Source organism: Gallus gallus, chromosome 1, assembly GCF_016699485.2.
Source record: "Gallus gallus isolate bGalGal1 chromosome 1, bGalGal1.mat.broiler.GRCg7b, whole genome shotgun sequence".
Lineage (NCBI taxonomy): Eukaryota > Metazoa > Chordata > Aves > Galliformes > Phasianidae > Gallus > Gallus gallus.
In genome coordinates, this window is record NC_052532.1 from 22877943 (window position 1) to 22898203 (window position 20261).

The following is a 20261-nucleotide window of genomic DNA, read 5'->3' on the forward strand; positions in this document are numbered from 1 at the left end:
AATATTAATAGTGTCCAAAAAAATGGATTTAAAATCTTTACTTTGGTGTAGCACTTCGTGACTCAACATACACAATTAAGGTCCTATTTTCTGTGTGCTGTAGAAGAGCAGATGTAATGGTCTTAAATTGCTGGTAACTATGTGAGTAATATGAACATTGAAAAAGTAAGACAACCAAGCACATGCATACAAACAGTATCCTTTCTAATGTGTGCTTATACCATTATAGGTGTTACATATACATATCTATTACAATATTAATATTTTTTTACAGAATAAAAGTATGTCTTATTTATGTATTGCTATGGACATCAGAAAACCAATCCTTTCCAGTGTCTTGTTAGTTAACTCATTGAAAAAGCTGCAAGACATGGTCTATTAAAAAAAAAAAAAAAGGTGAAAATTTTTTTAGTAATAAGCAATTACTATTCTCAGATACAGAAAAATCATCTCCATGTCTTTCTTCTTGGTGTATGGCTGAACTGTAGTAATTAAAAAACTATTTTTGATGGTCCCAATTTTATAACCTAAATTAAAGACAGGAAAATTGTAGCAAATTATGTGATTAATTTTTAGGAATGCTGTACATGGGCTGCTTCTGTGTATCAGCTGCTTCTTGGTGCTGCATGTAGAGACAGACACAGCATCTGAAGGAATGGCAGCTGTGTGTTTATTAGTGCCACTGGGGGTATTTAAAATAATCTGAACAAACAATGCTGTGCATCTTTTGCACTCTTTTGTGGCTGGAGAAAGTGAGCAAGACTGTGGGTGAATACAGATACTCATACAGGTAGAGAAATAGCAAGCTGCAGCTCTGTGCGTTTATGACTATGAGAGGCTGCTGTTCTTTGTGATACTAACATTTAACTGAGACCTGGGAAAAATGAAATTTCTCATTTTAAATCATTCTTAAACTTAGCTATAGGACTTAGTTTACTTCTGAATCTGTTAACCTCTTCATTTTCTGCTCTAGTTCTGACACTTAAGTTTTATTTAATTCCATGAACTACCTTTTGTAGACTTTTTCTCTTCTATACGTGAACTGCGGTTTCTACGGATCCTAGATATTGTTGTCCAAAATTAACAGCTTTCTTAGGTCCTTTGTTTCCCATTTATTTCAGAGAAAAAGAGAATCTCAAATAGGATTTAGGAGTCTAGGAATTTCCTTCTGGGTATAAACCTGAGATTTAAAGTATTAGTCTCCTGATATTTCAGGAGCCTGTACACTTGAAATGGGCAGTGGATATATCCCCTCTAAATGACTGAAACTTTCTTCACCGGAAAATACTGCCCCGCTAGAGCTGGCACTGGAAGAGGTATTAGTAACGTAAGGTTATAGCTGTGAGTTTATAATGATTTATAAAGCAAAGTGCCATAACACTGTGAACTTCTGTACCAAATCTCAGCTTTGCGTCATGAGCAGTCTTTTCTTCGTTACCTAACCTTGTCTAAGAGCAGCTCATATTCATGTTACTGTTCCTGTCCTTTGTTTCCTAAGGAAGGTGTTATTTAATGCCTTAACTGGAAATGAAATCACTTCCAACTTATAGGAGGAAAAATAAGTGCATGTTGTTTTTTATGTTTTTGTATCCTTTCCTTTTTTATGATTATGAATTCGGTGTAACTCGTGACAATTCTACCTGTACTGCAGAACCATGTGTGGTATTTCCTATAGGAAAACTACATAGGGCAAAGTGTCTGTGTCATAGTAATGAGGGAGACATTAATTAACCTGAGAAACCACCATAGTTAATGAGAAGCATCATGCTGAACACTCATGTTAAACAAAATTTTGTCCTTTCTCTGTGGTATCTAAAGCAGGGAAGAATGTGTTGGATTGTATGCCCAGGACAGGTATAAAAAAGGTTTTGCCTGCATCTTACTTGTGTGTTTCATGTGAGTGGTTGGCTGATTGCTGTTTTTTGACACTGAGTTCAGTATCTCAAGGCCACAGAGTCCCACATGACTTTCAAAAGTAGAGAGCTCCAGTCTCTCTCATCTTTCTCAAAAGGTACCTGTCCACCCACCAGCCATCCCACCAACCAGCTCCAATCATGATCATCATAACTTCTCCATAACAGAGGATGTAATAATACCAATGTTCATTGATAACAATATGAATCTGCCTTTCGCCCACCTAGTTGTACTAGATGCATTTCAGTGAGATTGGCCAGTCTGAAGGGATGTCTCATATCCCTTTAAGCAGCTTGCCTTTACTACTCATAGACTCTTTCTAACAAGCCCACTTCCCATCCTTTCCCTCTTGCTTTTGTTAATAACAGTGCAACATGACCATAGTGGCAGAAAAAAAAATGTTATTATTATGCTATAAAACTTGCTGCATCTGGGTGCTTCCTCTGTCACCAAACAGTGTCAGCACGTTTGGTTTTATCTTACCACTGTTTAATGTTCCTGGTTATATTGTTGTAGCCTAGAAATTGCCAAGGCGATGAGGAATTATTATTTTTTTTAATCTACAAGATCTTCAAGTATGTTTGGGAAATTAGACACTTATTCTGGAGAAAAATAATAATCCTGTTTGCTAGCATTTTGTTATTTAAGCATTTTCCCAAGCTGGCACCATGACTGGCTTCTCACAGACTAGAGAAAACTGGGAAATCTGTGGAAATTAAGCACCAAAAAACTGCTGGGGAGTTTAACTTTTATAATTTTCAATGTTTTGGTGGAACTAAAATTGTTCTACTTTAAGCTATTTTTTAGAGGCAGTTGGTAAAATGTAAGTGATGAGCAGGTTACTCTTACACAGATCATTTGTTTCTGCATTTTGGTTTTATTGTTGAGAAGCCCAGTTGTGAATTAAACAGAAGAAAAAAATCACAAAGAATCACATTGTTGTCACAGTCCTATGACAATGAGAAGAATCTCAGTAGGTATGGTAAGTGAATACACTTGTAAATGTTGCATCCTCCTAATATCTTGCTTAGTATTAATAGAAAAAAAAACATTCTCCTTATTATTTCCTTTCCAGATATTTGTATGCTCTAGGACAGAAGGTGTGGAAGCGGTGGAAAAAGCGCTACTTTGTGCTTGTTCAGGTTAGTAAACTGCCATGAAATTTCATTAAAACATATTTATTCTCCTATGTATGTTGTCTGAAGCCATTTATAAGTCACTCTGTTCATAGCTTCTTCCAGTCTTCTTACAGGATACAGACTTCCTAGGATATATGTATTTTTTTTTTTATGCATACATTTGTAGTAAACAGAAATGTTATTGAGTTTTACATATATAAAGTTTTATTTATATAAATCAGTCCCTACACTGAGAAATGTTTCAAGTGAAGCCTAGAAATTTCTGAATAAAATTGTTGCGACCATAAAGCATTCTACCAATGACTTTCTACCAACACGCAATTTAACATACATAGTTAGGTTTAAGGGGATTGTACTTACTGTTTCCTTTATTCTATCTCATCAAGAATTTCCTGCATTTAAAATTAATGGTTATATTTACTGGTCATAGAAACTCAAGTGCAGGATTTTTTCTTGGCAACAGAAATGTGCTGGACTGATAGTTCAAAACCTTTAGTCCAAATCTCGAGCTGTGCTGATGAATGTCAACATTAACATGAGAATATTACATTGGGGTTTTATTTGAGTTGTCAAAATTGAGCAATAAACAATTTTTGTGAATCTTTGTAGAAGTGAATATATTCCATTTGTGCTTGTCTTCAAATGGCAGTTACAATTTTGATATTCTTTTAGACACTGTTCTTCCATGTGCCCTTTATTTTGCTGACAGAAAAATATTTAAGTGTGAGTCTCCCATAACACTATACAAAGGATGATGCCTGTTAACGGGAATGAAGGCTTCTAAGACTGCTTTACAGAAAGCCTGACTTTTTTTTCTACCGTTCTGTCATGTCATAGTCTTCTAGTCTCCTTCTTACTCCTAAATTGTGAAAGTTGTAAAAATGTTTTAAAAAGTCCTGAACAAGATCTTCAAGAAAATAAAGCTAAAAGCTGAGTGTGTTTGCATCTTATTTTTGTGAAGCTTGATGTTTTTGTGTTCTTTTTGGCTGTGGTGGGAATTGGCTTGGATATTGATCATAGAACCATAGAATCAGAATAATCAAGATTGGAAAAGACCTCCAAGAGCATCCCATCCAACTGTCCACCTGTCAGCAATATTTCCCACTAAACCACATCCCTGAGTACAACATCTAAATGTTTCTTGAGCACCTCCAGTGACAGTGATTCCACAATGCCCTTGAGCAGCCCATTTCAGTGCCTGACCATTCTTTCTGAGTTTTTCCTAATCCCAAACTGAATCTCCCCTGGCACGACTTGTGGCCATATTAATGTATGATAATTATTTGAGTAATGGTTATAAAGTTTAAAAGGATCGTGTGGAAAAGTGGAAAGTAATTTTTGATTCTGATCTTACCAAGATTATTTGCATACAGATTTTCTGAGTATAGATGAGAACTTCTTGTGACTTTAGTAAGATTTGCGAAGGTTGTGAAACTCTGTATAGGATAGCTGCTAAAGGACTGCAAATAAGCAAAAAAAGACAAAATAACTTCTTGAAGTTATTTTTGAAGGAAAAAGGAAAGGCTGGGGTGCTCCCCTGTCCTTCATACTCTTATTTCACACTCCTCCTACTCCACATCCTCCCTTTCACAAAAAGAAAGACCTTGACACCTGTGGTTTGGAGGGAGAGGACACCTGAGCATTAATGAAGCACACACCTAAAAGACCCGTCTTTTTGTGTGTGACATGGAGAACATCCAAGTGAATTTTGGCTGTCTTCTACTTCCTATGCTGAAATTGAAGTACTGGAAGAGAGTATTACAAGAATTTTCCAACTGTGATGGGATTTGGTCATCCATGTCATTTTAAAGCACCTACCAACTCGATAAGGCTGTATCAAAAGAACTGTGTTAAATCAATATTTACAGTCCAGGCAGATCTGGCTCATTTATATAGTCTACACCATGCACACACTGACAATAAGCTGAAGTCAATACATGTGAAATAAATGTTCAGTAATGAATATCAGTCTGTTCTATTGATATATCATTGATTTATTGATGATTCTTCCTCTGTACATTAGTTTTTAGCTTCTGTTGGTAAAATACTAAGGCCACAAAATTCAGTTGTAAGACAGAAGTTATCAGTACAATTTACACATGCTTTGGAAAATTAACTCGGCTGTGAAACTAGATGAGTAATGTTGATTTTTCGGGAGTGAGTAATGTGCATCTTTGTTATTGCTGTATGTATTAAAAATTAGTGGTGATGTGTGAAAGAACAGTCTGATGTTAGAGGAGGGTTACAGAGTCTAGAAATATTAACCACTTCACTGTACTTGCTTTTCTTCCTTTTACAATCCAGTCATTTCTCTAAACAGCTGTTCATTTTAAACTAGAAAAAGACAGGTATATAACATGGTAGGTAAGAAACTTCAGCTGCATGTACTATGTTGTACTTTGTCCACTGATAATAATCTTCCTCCAGTAATCTGAACACAGATTAGTTTCTGTCACTTTAATTCCCTTTGTTGTAATATTTGAAAAGTCATATGCTTAATAGATAATTGTTTTCTAAGCAGCCCAGTTATGCGGGCTAGTTCAAGCAGCTGAACTCCTGAAGTGGGCTGCCCATTTGTCCTGTAGCAGGGACCAGAGTCGGCCTCTTCGTTTGCAGTGAGAGTTCCTCCTGGCACACTGAACAGAGTCTTTCTGCATAGTGGGGGCATCCCCTATCACCACTGCTCAGAAGTTATTTTCAGATTGCTGCCCGTCTCTGTCCATCATGAATGCACAGGTGTGTTGTCAGCTTCCCACTTGGTTATAAATAGGGTAAAATATCTGAAAATTAGGTGTTTCAATTCCTGGAAAATTATGAAATTCAGGTAAATGCAGTTATAGGAAGTGGATTTCCTCTTCTCTTATCAAGAATTACTATTTAAGAAGGTAGCTTGATTATGTTTGAAAATGTGTTCTATATTTTTTGCTATGATTTTGCATATCCATCATCCCATTAAGTACTGATAATAATTTGCTGACTTCTAACATAAAGCTTCATTAACTACTGGAAATATACATGCAGCCAGACACAGATCTATTAAAAAAAATGTTTCTGGTGGTTCTCCCTGTAATATATACATGTGGCCACAGTTTACAATAAGGAGGAGAATTTAAGAGGTTTTGAATGCAAGCAGCAGAGGCAAGTTCTGTATTTCTTTATTTTGTTGGAACTTTTTTCCCCAGCAGTTTTTTTTCTGGAGTTTTTTTTCTATTTGTTTCTTTGGTTGGGAGACTTTAGAATATCTTGGTGAACTGTAAGCCTCTTTGATGTCAATATTTCTTAGTAAATTGTTCTATTAAAAAAAAAAAAAAGAAATACACATTTGAAGTATGTTTTTAGGAGTAAAATCAACAACATTATAATCTCTGTAATAATGGTAAGGTTAAAAATCAGCAGAGCTATATGGCCCAGATTTTCCACAAACTGATCCTCAAATCATACAATAGAGGAGAAAGTCTTAAAAAATGGGATTCCTACGCATTTCCATAGCAAGTATGTGCTGGCTTCATTTTTGGAAGCTCAATGTGTCCATATAATATGGTTATATACAATTGTTGACAAGAAAATGTGGGTGATGTGTCTACCAAGTTACTTCATTTGACCAAAAAGGATCATTTGAAAAAGGGCTTTACTGCAGTGTTGGGAATCAAAAATGAAATCAGTCAGCAAGGGAGGAAGGAGCTGATATGAAAGGCAGTGATATCTGCAGAGGATTTGGAGGTGTGTGACTGCCTAGTGTTCTCTCTGTGCTTGTGCATGATATCATTCTCAGGAATATAAACAGGGAAATACCAAGCAGTACTGGAGGTGATATTGCTGCTGGACCTAGATGATGGAATGACACAGGTTGGGCTGAGCCTGTGTCATGGCCCTGAGGGCACTAATGACCTAACTGCCTCTGGCTGTGCCTTGAGGACTTCCGCTACCCTGCCCACAACAAAGGACATCATATCAGCTCCCAGGCCACCATTTCAACACCAAGGCCATCATTCCCAACCCCAACAACACCACAGCAGGCCCATCTCCAACTCCCCATAACCCTTTCCATCTTATCCATGGGTCCTGATGAGGCTATGACCTGGCCCAGCCTATATCATCTATTCCCAGGGAGGTGACTGGTGCCCAGGGTCCAGGGCTGTCCTGCTGCCTCTCAACTGCCCTGCTGGTCACTGGGCCTGGGTCAGGCCCTGACTACCAGGCCCTGTCCTGTGGCATAATCTTGTTTTCTTTGGGATTCTCTAAATGAATTTTACTAAATAGCCAAAATACTTAAAATGTCACACTAGCTTCAGAGGAGCATTATGCAGATAATAATCTCATACCTTCTTTCTTATTTTCCATAAATATCAGTCACAGCAGTCTTTTTTTAAAGAGTTAAAAGTCTTCAGTCAGTGGCAGTTGAAGTCAATGGATGTTGAGGTGGATTAGTGTGCAGGTACAGTGCCAACTAATGCAGCTAAAATCAGCTGTTTTATGTCAAAAAGAATCATTCCTGAAGTTGTTGCCAAAGCTGTAGATCTAGAGAACTGATAGCTAAGCAGTGAACAACTAAGATCAGGACACTCCACTGTCTGTTAGACAAGCTTATAGCATGTACTTGTATCCTTGCATGATTTTGCAGATCTAAGAGGTGATATTACAGTTCAAGACAAGTCAGATGGCCAGACATCCTGCAGTTCCTGGAGACAAGAGTTTCACAGGCCTGTGTAATTTCATTTCCTTTAAGCTTCTAGTGTTTGCAGATTCACAGGCTCTTTTTTTCTGGTCACCCCTTCTTAGTCTTTCCAGCTCTTCAAGGTTGGCAACATTTCAATTTTTTGCCAATAACTGTTTTTCCTCCCCCAGCTGTTAGATTCCTCTCCAAATATTTCCAAACACATTTTCCTCAGCTCTCTTTATTTCTTTCTAACCTGTCTATGGAGTCTTAAATGATGAGGTGGAAAATCCTCTTTTTATTTTTATTATTATTTTTTTCTGTTGCACTCGATCAGAAGTAACTGATATTGTTACAGAATGTAGTACTGTTCCCAGTGAGCTGAGCAACCTGGAGATGACAGAGGTTTAGGATGCCAGAGGTGCAGAAGATGCAGATATTAGGCTTTATAAAAACAAACTGAAGGTTCTATGTCAAACCAGTCAGTTACATGTTCGTCTTTCCAGCTGCACTGAAAGTGTTGTGGCAATCCTTCTGCAGAGATTATTTCTATATATAAAATAAAGTTCTTAAAATACAGGACCTTTTTTTTTTTTCTCATACAGTAGAATGAGCGATTTCTTTAGTACCAAGTATTTTCCCTGGCAGAACCTAGTTTGATTCCTTTCAGTTGTTCACAAAACAACAGTCAATGATATGTTGTACTTCAGAAAGCTGCAAGATGTGTTTATGTTTGGTTTTTTTTTTTCATTCTATTTGTCAGGAAGGGAAAAAAAATGCAAGTGTGTTTTATTTCTTTAGTACAAGTGAGATCTAATTTAAACAGCGTATGTGTATTGTGAAATATTAGCTCTGGAATGGAATTGAGCAATTAAGAATTCTTGTCTTATTCAGGTTAGCCAATACACATTTGCAATGTGCAGTTACAGAGAAAAGAAGTCTGAACCTCAGGAACTGATGCAACTGGAAGGATACACTGTGGATTATACAGCTCCTCACACAGGTATTTTTCATCATTGAGAAGTACAATATGTTTGTATAAAACAGCTAAATTGATTTTATTCAGTTTGATCTAGTACTGAAAACCACCAAGGCTGTTTTTTTTCTTCACCCAAAGATTTTGCAAATATTCCATCAAGATTTTCTAGAGTGAAAAGTCTTGAGTTTAGAAAGAAGCTCACTGTTAGAAGAAAAATAAACTCACACTAGTGTTGCCTGAAATGTTATAGTGCCATATAATGATACAAGGAAAAATTACGAATTCCAGTCAGTCTTTCCTTTTTAACTGTGATTTTGATGGTAGAATTATGTGGTAGCATGAATTATATTTTGAATTTTTTTTGAAAAGGTGGTTGATGACATCGCTTGCAGAGTAACAAAAAAATAAAATAATATTGTAGATAGCAGAAAAATCAACCAAATTTAGTAATATGACAGCAGAAGGAAGCTAAAGTTACTCATGTAAAGAAAAGGGATTCTGTTGTACCTAAACACTGGAGGATTATGAATTTAAGAAACTTCTAATAAATTGAATATTGATCCTTGAAATCATTGGCTTAATGTTCAGAATAACTCAAAAGCCTATCAGTGCTCAGAAGGTATTTGGAAAATCAATGCAATGTTATGTCACAAAAAATCTCTGGTGCAACCACACAGAATCTTGTGTGCTGTTCTGGTTATGTACTCACAGAATAAAGTACTTGCATGAATAAAGGTACCAAAGAAGGAACAGAAAGATTGAGAAGAGGTATGGAGTTGCTTCTGTTAAGGAAGAGATAAAGTAGACTTCCATCTATGAAACTGATGCCCTGAAGGAGAACATGTTGGAGAAATACAAAATAGCATATGACAAAGAGAAGATGAGTAAGAAATAAATTGGAATTGAATTAGAAATGGAATGGTGAAAATAATTTCTCCTTTGATATCAATAGTTAATTCTACTTATGCGTGAACTACCATTGAATCCCTCTAATTCTAGATTTTATCTTATTTCTCAGTCATAAATACCTATAAAATGATCTAACACCCACCCCCTACACAAACATACACAGAGAAAAAAATAAGTTAACTCATGCTGTAAACCTTGATGGTGCTTTAGAAGTAACTCATGAAGATTACCTTCCTTCTTTCGTGCTCCAGGTCTTCAGGGTGGTCGAATGTTTTTCAACGCTGTTAAAGAAGGAGATACTGTAATATTTGCCAGTGACGATGAACAGGATAGAATACTCTGGGTTCAAGCAATGTACAGAGCCACGGGTCAATCGTATAAGCCTGTTCCTGCAAGTCAAGCTCAAAAGATGAATCCTGAAGGAGGAGATGTCAGTGCAGATATATCCCCACTCTGTAAGTTGCTTTCTTTTTAGTGTGGCTTTGATTTTGATTTTACTTGCTAAAATAAGTACGGGCTCCTTCAGTGAAGTTTAATTAAGCAGAACTCATTCACTGGGGAAATTTGCCAAGCAATTTGTTGTTATCCAGAAGCTCTTTAACTCAAATTATTGTTACCAGCCAGGGAAATCCTGACTTGGAGGTCATTATTTTTATTATAATCCATGAAAATGCGACAATTAGCTTCGTATTCATTACAGTTGACCCACGTATTACCATGGAGATGGTGTTTAGTGTATATTATATTTTTCAGTAGTCAGGCAGTGTAGTGTTGAATAGAAAAACATCAATTTATTCTCAGGATTTTATAGATTTAGATCAGGTTTATCATAGACTTTATATATTAGTTGTCTAAAAATTGAAATGTAGGTAGTACATTCTGAGTTGAAAGGCACTAGATGTGCCACCAGATTTTTATTCTTTTCAGTGTAATAATACACTACATAAAAAAAATTAAAAATAATTAAGTCTAGTTTAAGTTTTCCTCATCTTTCTTTCAGAAAAATATTGTTTTAAAGAGAATTAAGACAAGTAACATATATTAACGATAGCTTGAAGTTTTTGTATAATCTATTTGAAAATATTGTCATGAAGATATCTGCACCTAGGGAGCATGTATGATTTTATTGTTTCAGGGGCTGAAAAGAGCAACTTTTCTATCCTAGAAAACTAAAAAAAAAAAAAAAAAATCAAGCATTTTTTAATAGCGATTAAATGTTAACAACATTTAACATGACTGTATCTAATAATCCTTACAGATAAAGTGAAAGAGAGGAGACATTTTTTTAGACTCAAGTTGGTTTGCAATCTGAAGTCTTTGGCAGGTTGACTCAAAATAGTTGCCCTCTGTGACTCAGTCTCATATTCTTCTATTCGTGCTGTAGTCTTTTATCATTACACTACTAGAAGACAGTAAAATGTGCTGGTTACACCCATCAGTGAGTATTCAAAAATCTGACAGAGCTGTATATAACACTTAAAAAAAGCATGTTCCAACTCACAAAAGCACTGGTATCTGCTGAATTTTTAATCTGAGCTGATTTGAAATAACCACACATCTGAGCAGATTTTTCAGATGAAGTACATTGTAGAATGTAAACAACATTGCAAAAGCAAAGATGGGGCATAACATCTGAGAAATGCATCCACTCACCTTCCAATGAACTGCCCATGAGCTGGGTACGGGGAGATGACTGTGCTCGCCTCTTGATGTTTCTGTACATCAGCTGGAGAGCACAAAATAAGAGTCAGAAATAGCCAGGGAGTTACTTTTTTTCTTGGACACAGCATTTACATGGAGGTGGATGCAACTAGGAAACACTGACGAAGAAAGGTATAGAAAGAAACAAGTACAGTTGCAAGTTTGATATACTAAAATCATGTTTCCAGAGACAGAATTTCTGATCCTGATTTTAAAAAAAAAAAAAAGGGTATATTTAGGACATGTATTCATACAGTTAGAAAAGCTGATGAAGTGATGACTGCTGTTAATAATTGGTTAATAAAGACCAAGTAAGGGGATTATAAGGACCAATAAGGGGATTGTAACATCTTAATGAGGCAGCAGAAAGCCAAACATCATTCTCATCCTACACCACCATGAATTCAGAGTGAAAATGTCTACAGGGAAGAAAAGAGAGAAAATGGAAAAAGAAGTTAGATGAATACTCATTTGATGTGTGGTAGATAATTTTCCTCATCTCTCTTTTGGAATAATGTCACTTATCAAAGCAGATCAGAAAAGAAGGAACAATTCATCTGAGATTTTAGAGAGACCATTTATAACAGTTGTTATAAGTGTTGTTTAAATCCCATGTATAGAACATAAAATCTGATTTATTAAGTAGCAAGGAAGTAGTAAAGTCAGTCAAACATAAAGCCATAAATTGGTATCACAAAACATCAAACCAAAACCAGGAAAGTTGAAGACATTTCCAAAGGAAACATCCACCTGACCAAAGGCACCTCATGGAGGAAGATTATGTGGACAATTAAATCTTCCTTGTTGAACTGTCAGTGTAATGTAATTAAGAAGATAGAGCAGGCAATTTGTCAAATGAAACATGGAAGTATAACACTGACATTTTCAATCTATTTGGATAAACCAATGACAAGTACCATTACAATTCTTTCTTGTTTGATGGTATGGTAAAAAATGAAACCCAAAATGATGAATTTCATATTTCTTCTAAATTTTATTTTTATCACTCTGAATCTTTGATTGTATCAAGGACTCTGTGGGAAGACCAGAATATGATGAGTATTAAGGTACTGGTGTCACAATATGTGCACACAAGAAAAGCTGTTGCTTAACTGTATGGTGTCATTGCTCAGTTTTTGAATGCTTGGTAATGTTCTTGTAAAGCAATTCCTTCAAAACAGTTTTGAGGTGTTTCTTTGTGTATGTTCAGTTTATTCAATCATTTTAATGCAAATAAATAAAAGATATCTTCTCATTTGACAGTTTTCTCAGCAGATTTTGCATCTTTATATCCACTATGTACTTTGCAGTTGTAAGAGTGGAATACCTCCATTCACCCTGCATGTTGCTCCATTCTCCTTCCTGTCCCCCTTGTCTCCAACTACTCCCCTATCCTTTCTAGGAATCGGGCTGACACCAGCCTCCACCACTCACTCATTAAAGCAGTCAGTAAGTTACCTTCATCCTCTCCACCATGCTACTCAAAAACTTACGAAAATTATTTTGTATCCTCCTCAAATCTGTCCTTCAGGAGAAAAGTGGTAATTCATTACTGTGCTTTCTCCAGCCTCATGCTCCAGCCTTATTTGCCAGTATGTTTTCTCTTATTCTTCCACTTTTGGTCTGTTATTTCATTGTCTGGTATGTAAATGATAAGGTTCTTGGGGGCAGGGATTCTTCCTTTGGCCTGTGTTTCTAGGCATGCAGTGCTTTGGAGTCTTAGTCAATGGTCAGAATTTGAAATGCTTCCAGTATTAGCTGCCACTCTCTGTACGGGGTGGCATCTGAAGTAATGTAATGCATGTCTTGCCACTGACTTTTTCAGTGTGCATGTGCAACTTCATCCAACCATTTCCAGCCTCCTCTGTTCCCCCATCATAGTTCTTACCCTGCAATACCAGGTTTCTTTTTCTGCCTGCTTCCCTGCCTGCCTGAATTGGTTCAAACTGGTTCCACAATGCTAAAACTCACTGGGAGCCACAAAATGGAGGAAGTAACACTTTACAAGGCCAATTCCAGCAGATCATCCTAGAACAGAGTAAATGCTACAGAAAACTGTGTTTGCTTCTGGGTTGGAAGAGGGCAGAGATGGTACCTGATAACTTGTTTGTCAATAGGAACCACTCACCCAGGCATGTGCTATAAGAACATGGAATTCTTGGTTCTAATTCAGTCCTGATTCACTCAACTCTATTAACTGTCTGAGGATGTGGTGATTTTTTTATCATATTTGTATCTGGTCTAAAAGTGGAATTTTCTTGCAAAGACTGCAAAAGGCATATTCAGGGTGCTGTTCTGCTAAACTGACTATGCTTGTCCAAAAGAACAGCCAAGGATTTGCTGAAAAGTAGACAATAACATTTGTTAGTTTTTACCATGGTTAGTTAGCTTTTTTGGGCTACCAGCTTCCAAACTGTGAAATAAATGCATAGCCTGGATTTTACCATATAATATGGAAGTATCAGCCAGCACTATGAGTTTGAGTTAGAGAAAACTGAAAGCAGGACAGCAAATTCATCAACAAGAGATGAGAATTAATTGTTAGAAAGCAAAAGTATTACTGTCCCAGAGTTCTCCCCATTTCTCCTTTCTGATATTTCCCAAGGTTGAGAGAATGTTCAGAAGAAAATGGAAATGTATTTTTTTTCTTAACTGTATATCACAAAATAGCATTCTTCATGTCTTTTCCCTTTGATCGTAGTCTGAACAGGATATGTGTAGCTCATAGGAATCTGAAAAACACAGTCATTCTAGCCATTTTTGAATCACATTCCTATAATGTTTATTAATTTCGTATAATTATTTAAGCTCATAATCTATTTAAAAAATCAATTTTATTTCAAAAAGATCGTGCATTCTTTTGTATATATATCATAATAGTAAAATAAGATCTAAATATTACATTAGATTTATTTTTCCATTATTTCTTGCTTGCCTACAGTTAATAAAGGTAAGTTTTAAATTACTTTTTCTATTGTTAGGCTAAATTTGGTAACAGACATTCTGTTACTCTTTGACGTTGTTTGTTCTGTTTGATTCACTTAATGATAGGAATCGGTTGTGGATCTTTCTGTAGAATTACATATAGCATATAATTTAAAAAAAAAAGTTTTTTTTTTTTATTTTGCCCAAATTATCTAAGAGGAAATCCTGCTTTCAGAAGCCATGTTGTATTCAGTAGGTTGCCTTACATATTCAGATCATCTAGATGACAGTATCAGAATGTTGTCTTTGTTTCTTTTTCAACATCCAGTCTGATTTCAAAAGATTTAATTTCTTTTCAGTATTTACAAAAAAAATTCTTTCTGTAAAGGAGAATCTTTTATATATGTGTAGTAACCACAGAAAAAAAGAAATTGAAGCCATTTAAATTAAGAAAGATTTAGTTGTGTTTAATTTGTGCAGGAGATTGCTGCCAGTGGTATAATATTTTCTTTTCTTTTCTACGATCTGCCTTCTTTTAAATAATGAATCAATAAATCAGATTATCCATGTAAGTTGGAAAGCTTGTAAGAAATATAGAAAGCAGTCACACATCAGATTTGAGCTGGGAGTCTTTTAGCCGTGTGTGTATCATTTTGGAATCTATAGATATTTTCACAATGTAGTTAAGTACTTTCAGTAATGTAGTTGTGTTGATACCAGTTCATCTTTGAATTCAGGTGTTTTAATATATTTAAATTGTACTAATTAAGAGAAAGCACTTCCTGCATCTGTGTCAAAAATATGACCTAAGTTTGTTATTCATGATAGGCTAGTCTGATGCTAATGGAAATGTTGTTAATCTGTGTAATTGCATAAACTACTGATCCTTTAACCATTAAAAATACATGCTGCTATTTCTCTGGGATGATAGCTTCATACCTTACACCATCAGTGTATTGTCATATTGTTTATTTGCAACATCCACCTTGGTGAAATCTGTCACATGGATGTGACTCTTGCTTTGACAATGCAAAGCCAAGTGATATGAATTAGTTTCTGCATCTTTCTAAGATGTGATGCTGCAGATCCTTCAGCTTGAATTAAATAATTCTCCCATCCACAAATACAGCTGAAAGTTGGACTTGACATGGATCAATATAATCTGGGGCTAAATTTCTAAATGTGACTGATTATGTTAGCATCATGCCCGCAGATCAATATTGAGTTTTATTATGAACCTGGCTCCATAATTGGGTTTAATCAATAAACTTTTGTCTCCTTTTCTTTAGAAATTTTAGGTTTGTACTATGCAGGTTTTCAAAATTGCATTTAGGATACACTTAGATCTGTACTTTTCTAGTAACGAATATAAAAAGATCTAGGTTTGAATTTAAAGGAACAAAGAACGTAGACAATTGAAAGGAGAAGTCAATTTTTAAGTTGATAAGACTGTTCACCCCAATACAGTCTATAGAAACCAAGACGGCTAATGTGCTAATACATAACTAGTCCTTTTGGGCACTGTAAGGCTTTTTCTGTCCATACTTGATAGATAATTCACATTGAGGACTTTGACAAAACATAGCTTTAATGAAAGCAATCACTAGAGCTTCTCTTTTGATAAACCCGCGGGGTTTAAAGGCGTTGAAAGATGCAATCTGTGAAGAACAATAAATTTGGGCCTTTGATTGAAGTGCCATTTGGGATGGTATGTTTTCTCAATGTATTTACACAAAAATGCTGCTCCCTTTTTCACTACTCTTTGCTTGAAGGTTGAAGGAGCTCTTTGCCATTACTACATTAAGGTTTGTCTCATTAAAAGCCGAGTACAAAAAGAAGGCTGGAAATGACCTAGCTCAAGTCAGTGCGTTCATTTCTGCTCCAGTTTGCCATTTGAGAAGTAGGCTTCAAGCCATGTTGAATGTTTCTGTGAGTGCTACTCTGATCTGCAGTAAATTTGTTCTTTCTTATCTCTAGAGATAAATGCATAAACTTTTTTTTTTTTTTTTTTTTTTTTTTTTTTTTATGGTGGGGAGGATATTTGGCAATTTTGCTAGAATTAGAAAGAGCCACCCAAACCCAAGAAATTACAGAACACATTTTTTTACGCTTATAAAATTGTTTTGTAAATTGTAGCATTTGAAGAATTCCACTAAAGGACCATTTTTTGCCAAATTGTTTTCATGTACAGGTTTTTATTATAGTAGGAAGATAATACTATTTGTCAAATTTAAAACCAGGATTCTGCAAGAGGTAACTTGCAAACAGCTGCCTATGTAACTTGTTTCTTTGCAGTTTTTTCAAGATTATATACTGAGGATTATATACCATGTTAGATTTGCATTTGTAAATCTGCACGCACACTAACTTACATTCCTCTGCACATTCTCTCCTTTGTATGAACAGATACAGACCGTGGTCAGAAACACGGCATGGAAGAGTTTATTTCTGCTAATCCCTGCAAATTTGACCATGCTTTCCTCTTTCAACTGCTTCAGAGGCAGACCTTGGATCACAGATTGAATGACTCCTATTCTTGTTTGGTGAGTATAGACTAGAAGATAGCTATAAAGAAGTGAGAAATAGTTGTTATAAAGTAGTCCTTTCTTCTTCATTCATTCAATACCTGTGGTTGTAGTTGGAATAAAGGGTCCAATCGATTGCTTTCAGATTTGAAAATTATACACTTGCAAACTGCTGCTGTGCCACTCAATAGAAAGCAGAGACCCAAACTGTCTCTGATTTTATCAGCTGAAATTTATCATGTCTTCTATGGAGGTCTGAATAAAAACAGAAGGTTTTAATGATGGTCAAAGCCCCTGCAGTAGGATTTACTGACACCTGTACAGGCATTTTAAGGTATAAATGCAGTTACCTCATGTCAGACGTTTTCATCTACCTTGTAATTCTTCATTGTGCTAGGCTGTGAAGAAGAAAAAACACCAAAAGAAAGGAAGCAGAACCATTGGCAATCAGATACAGATGTAGCATGTTTCTGTACTTATACCTGCAGCTTCCCTTCACTTTGAAGCACTTTCTGTTCTCTGCTTTGTGAGGATAGGAGTTGAGAATGGAGCTGTTTTTGCTTTCATGTTCAACGTGGAAAAGCAGCAGCAATATCCTGGGAGTCTGTCACATTACACACACGTTTGTCAAATGTCTTCATTTGGAACAGACCTTGTAACTTCTGGAGGGTTTATTTTTCACCAGATGCAGTCTGATATCCTGATCTCTTACTGAGGACCTATAATGTCTCATGACATACTTCTTTTTTTTTCCGCTTTATCATCCCAACAGAAATAAAAAATAACTTTATCTCTTTTCTATATATATGATAGATAATGATGTTTTTTTTTAGGTTTGTTTTCAAGTGTAAAAAGAAAAAAAAAAAGATTATTTGATGACAGTTGTTTCCTTTTTAAAATACTGCCAGATAAGTATGTATAGAAAAAGTTAAAGGACTCATTTTCTGTCTGTGGGTTGCACACTGAATCAAAGAAGAGGCCTGAAGGTACATCTGTACAAAGTAATTGGCACTCAAAGAGAAAATGGTTAGCTTTCTAACAGTGCATTGGGGTCAAAATCTTTTTTTATAATAATAATATAGTAAGACACTTAATATAACCTTGAAATCAGGAACTTTTAGAAGAGGTTATGTGAAATACGCAGTGCTATAGCAACCATAAAGCAGATGCATTTCTTATTGTTCATTTTTAAATTCGGCTTTTAATGAGTAGAATGGGTGATCATTTTTTGTTAAACTGCACATTTAACTATATCTTTTTAAATTATAAAATCAAGACTGTTAAGGTAGCAGTAGCGTGTTTGAACATAAAAGTGTGGTGATTTTTTCCTGGACGGCTCATTTCTTCTCATTTTTAGCAATTGTGTGTGCTTTTATTGCAATAAAATATGGAGCAATCACACATGCAACTTCTAAAAATAAAAGATAAACATGTTTAAAATGAGTATTAAGCCCTATATTAAACTGTGAGTTGACCTAAACTTCTCTCATTTTATATTCTTCTAGGCAGTGGGGAGCTTGGGGTTTTTTTTTGTGCCTAGTTTTTGGAATGATATGATAAATAAAAAGCACACAGTTATGTAATACACTGAAGCATATAATTACATGTTTGTGACTGCTACATGTGGTGTGGGGCTGGAGAAGGGCAAGGAAGGTCCATATTATTGTGAAAATGAGCACATTAAAACAGCTTTCCTACAGAATCTGAAGTTAATAAGTTCTTGAAAAATTTGCGTGGCTGTCAGAATCTTCTGCTATGAGAACACAAGAAATTTTAATAAAGAACCATTTGCTTCTGAATTGTCAGAAGTTGGCATCTGCGTAGCATTCTGTCATGTTTTGCTTAAGAATTTGGTGAGAGATCAGCGACAGTGGCGGAGTATCAATCACAGTTACCATTGTTCACTGTATGTAAGGATAGGACAAATATTACTGCAGAAATTCAGCTGAAATCCCCTTTCTTTCTTCTTTCAGCAGAATACCATTATTTTCCAGCGAAGATACACGTAAATTACATAAGCCGTTGCTACATGAGTAGATCAGTTTAAAATACTGAATAGTGCTGTGGGTGCTGTAATTACACTACATGTTCCCTCTAGAAACAGCTGAAGCTCTTTAAAGGCAATGGACTTTAATTATGTGAATTGGGAGCAATTGACTTTATTGAATTGACTTTATGTGAATTGACTTTAATTATGTGAATTGGGAGCAAACAAATTTTTGAAGTATGATTGAGATGTCCTGGTATGTTTAATTCAGGAGTTGTGAGAGGACATAAAATTTAGAGTTCATTCTCATGCAAATCCTTTAGCGAAGTTACAGTGCAGACGGTTTTAACTTGATGTGAGTACATTTTAAATGTAGTTTCCTGTGGTATTTTTGCTGATATTTTCTACAAAAATTAAACATTTGAGCTTACAGAAGTATTCACAAGCAGTAGAGAGATATGGTCTTCATCTCCTAAATTGATGTCATCAATTCATAACTTTCAAAATTGTTTTGCTTATCCAAGTCATTTGTACATTCAAGTTTAGGTGTTCCTCAGTCTTTCTCAATAATTTGGAAAGGATGATAAGATAGAAATGTCACCACAATTAAGAAAAGAACAAAGAGAAACACCTCTTTAAAATGACTGTGCAGTGGCTATGGTTTTCCAAGCTTTATGTTTTTCTCCTTGCTGCTTCTTGGAAGATCACTGTGGCATCTTTTCTCATATTGGAAGGCAAAGCAATCAAGGCTCTTCTGTATTCCATTTCCACACCAAGAATCCTTTTTTTATACTCTATATTTATTCCCTTGATACCTGTTTCAGTGGAGCAAAAGTGCCTGTATGTTGTTCATGTCTGTGCCAGGGTCATGCTGTACCAAGTCTGTGGCCAAATTATCCTTCCATTGAAATACAAGCTCTGCTCCAAAAGTAACGCCTCTTATTTTATTATGTTGGCCCTCGACTTCAGAGGCAGATGTTGGTGATATGGTAGTAGAGACTGAAGCTTACCACCAACATTCCATTACATTAACAGATGGCAGCAAAAGGGCAGTCTGACAAATGGTGTCTGACATAGAAGAACATATGAAGCAAAGGTGTGGAGGCAGTGACATAGACAACAAGACACATTTTGAGCAGCGATGCAGATTTTTAGGAGTGCAGCATGCAGGCTCTTGTTCATTGCTGGTGAAAACGCACAGCTAATGGTGGTGACTCGAATGGTGATGTTCAAAAATAGCGCTTAGTGGCTGAGAATTTGCTCTACCAAATAGTGTTATTGTACTCTCTGTTGTCATTTCCATGGAAATAAATAGGAGGCATTACTTTCAGAGCAACCTGTTCAGTTCCCCAGCATATCTAATTTCCATTTACTATTGGTATATTAATAATATTCCTCTTACTAAATAAGATACCTTCTAATAAACTACCTGGCTTTGTGGCTTTTATACTGATGGTTTAAAAGCTCTTAAAAGTGCATACGTATTCTCTGAGGAATGAGGAAAATGGTCAAATTGTATTTCATCACT

The 20261-nt window shown here is 35.8% G+C and overlaps 1 protein-coding gene across 27 annotated transcripts in view; it reads left to right on the plus strand.

Annotated features, from left to right (window-relative positions):
* CADPS2 (calcium dependent secretion activator 2) overlaps positions 1 to 20261 on the plus strand; it is a 301879-nt gene that overhangs the window by 181634 nt on the left and 99984 nt on the right. For 18 of the 27 annotated variants that reach the window (XM_040649118.2, XM_040649128.2, XM_040649125.2 and 15 more), the window contains exons 9-13: positions 2990 to 3056; positions 8602 to 8710; positions 9847 to 10050; positions 14238 to 14246; positions 16628 to 16764. In XM_040649118.2, the coding sequence (XP_040505052.1) occupies positions 2990 to 3056; positions 8602 to 8710; positions 9847 to 10050; positions 14238 to 14246; positions 16628 to 16764 (526 nt within the window). The remainder of the gene's footprint in view (positions 1 to 2989; positions 3057 to 8601; positions 8711 to 9846; positions 10051 to 14237; positions 14247 to 16627; positions 16765 to 20261) is intronic. The other 9 variants (XM_015282164.3, XM_015282189.3, XM_015282210.3 and 6 more) reach the window with 1 other exon arrangement.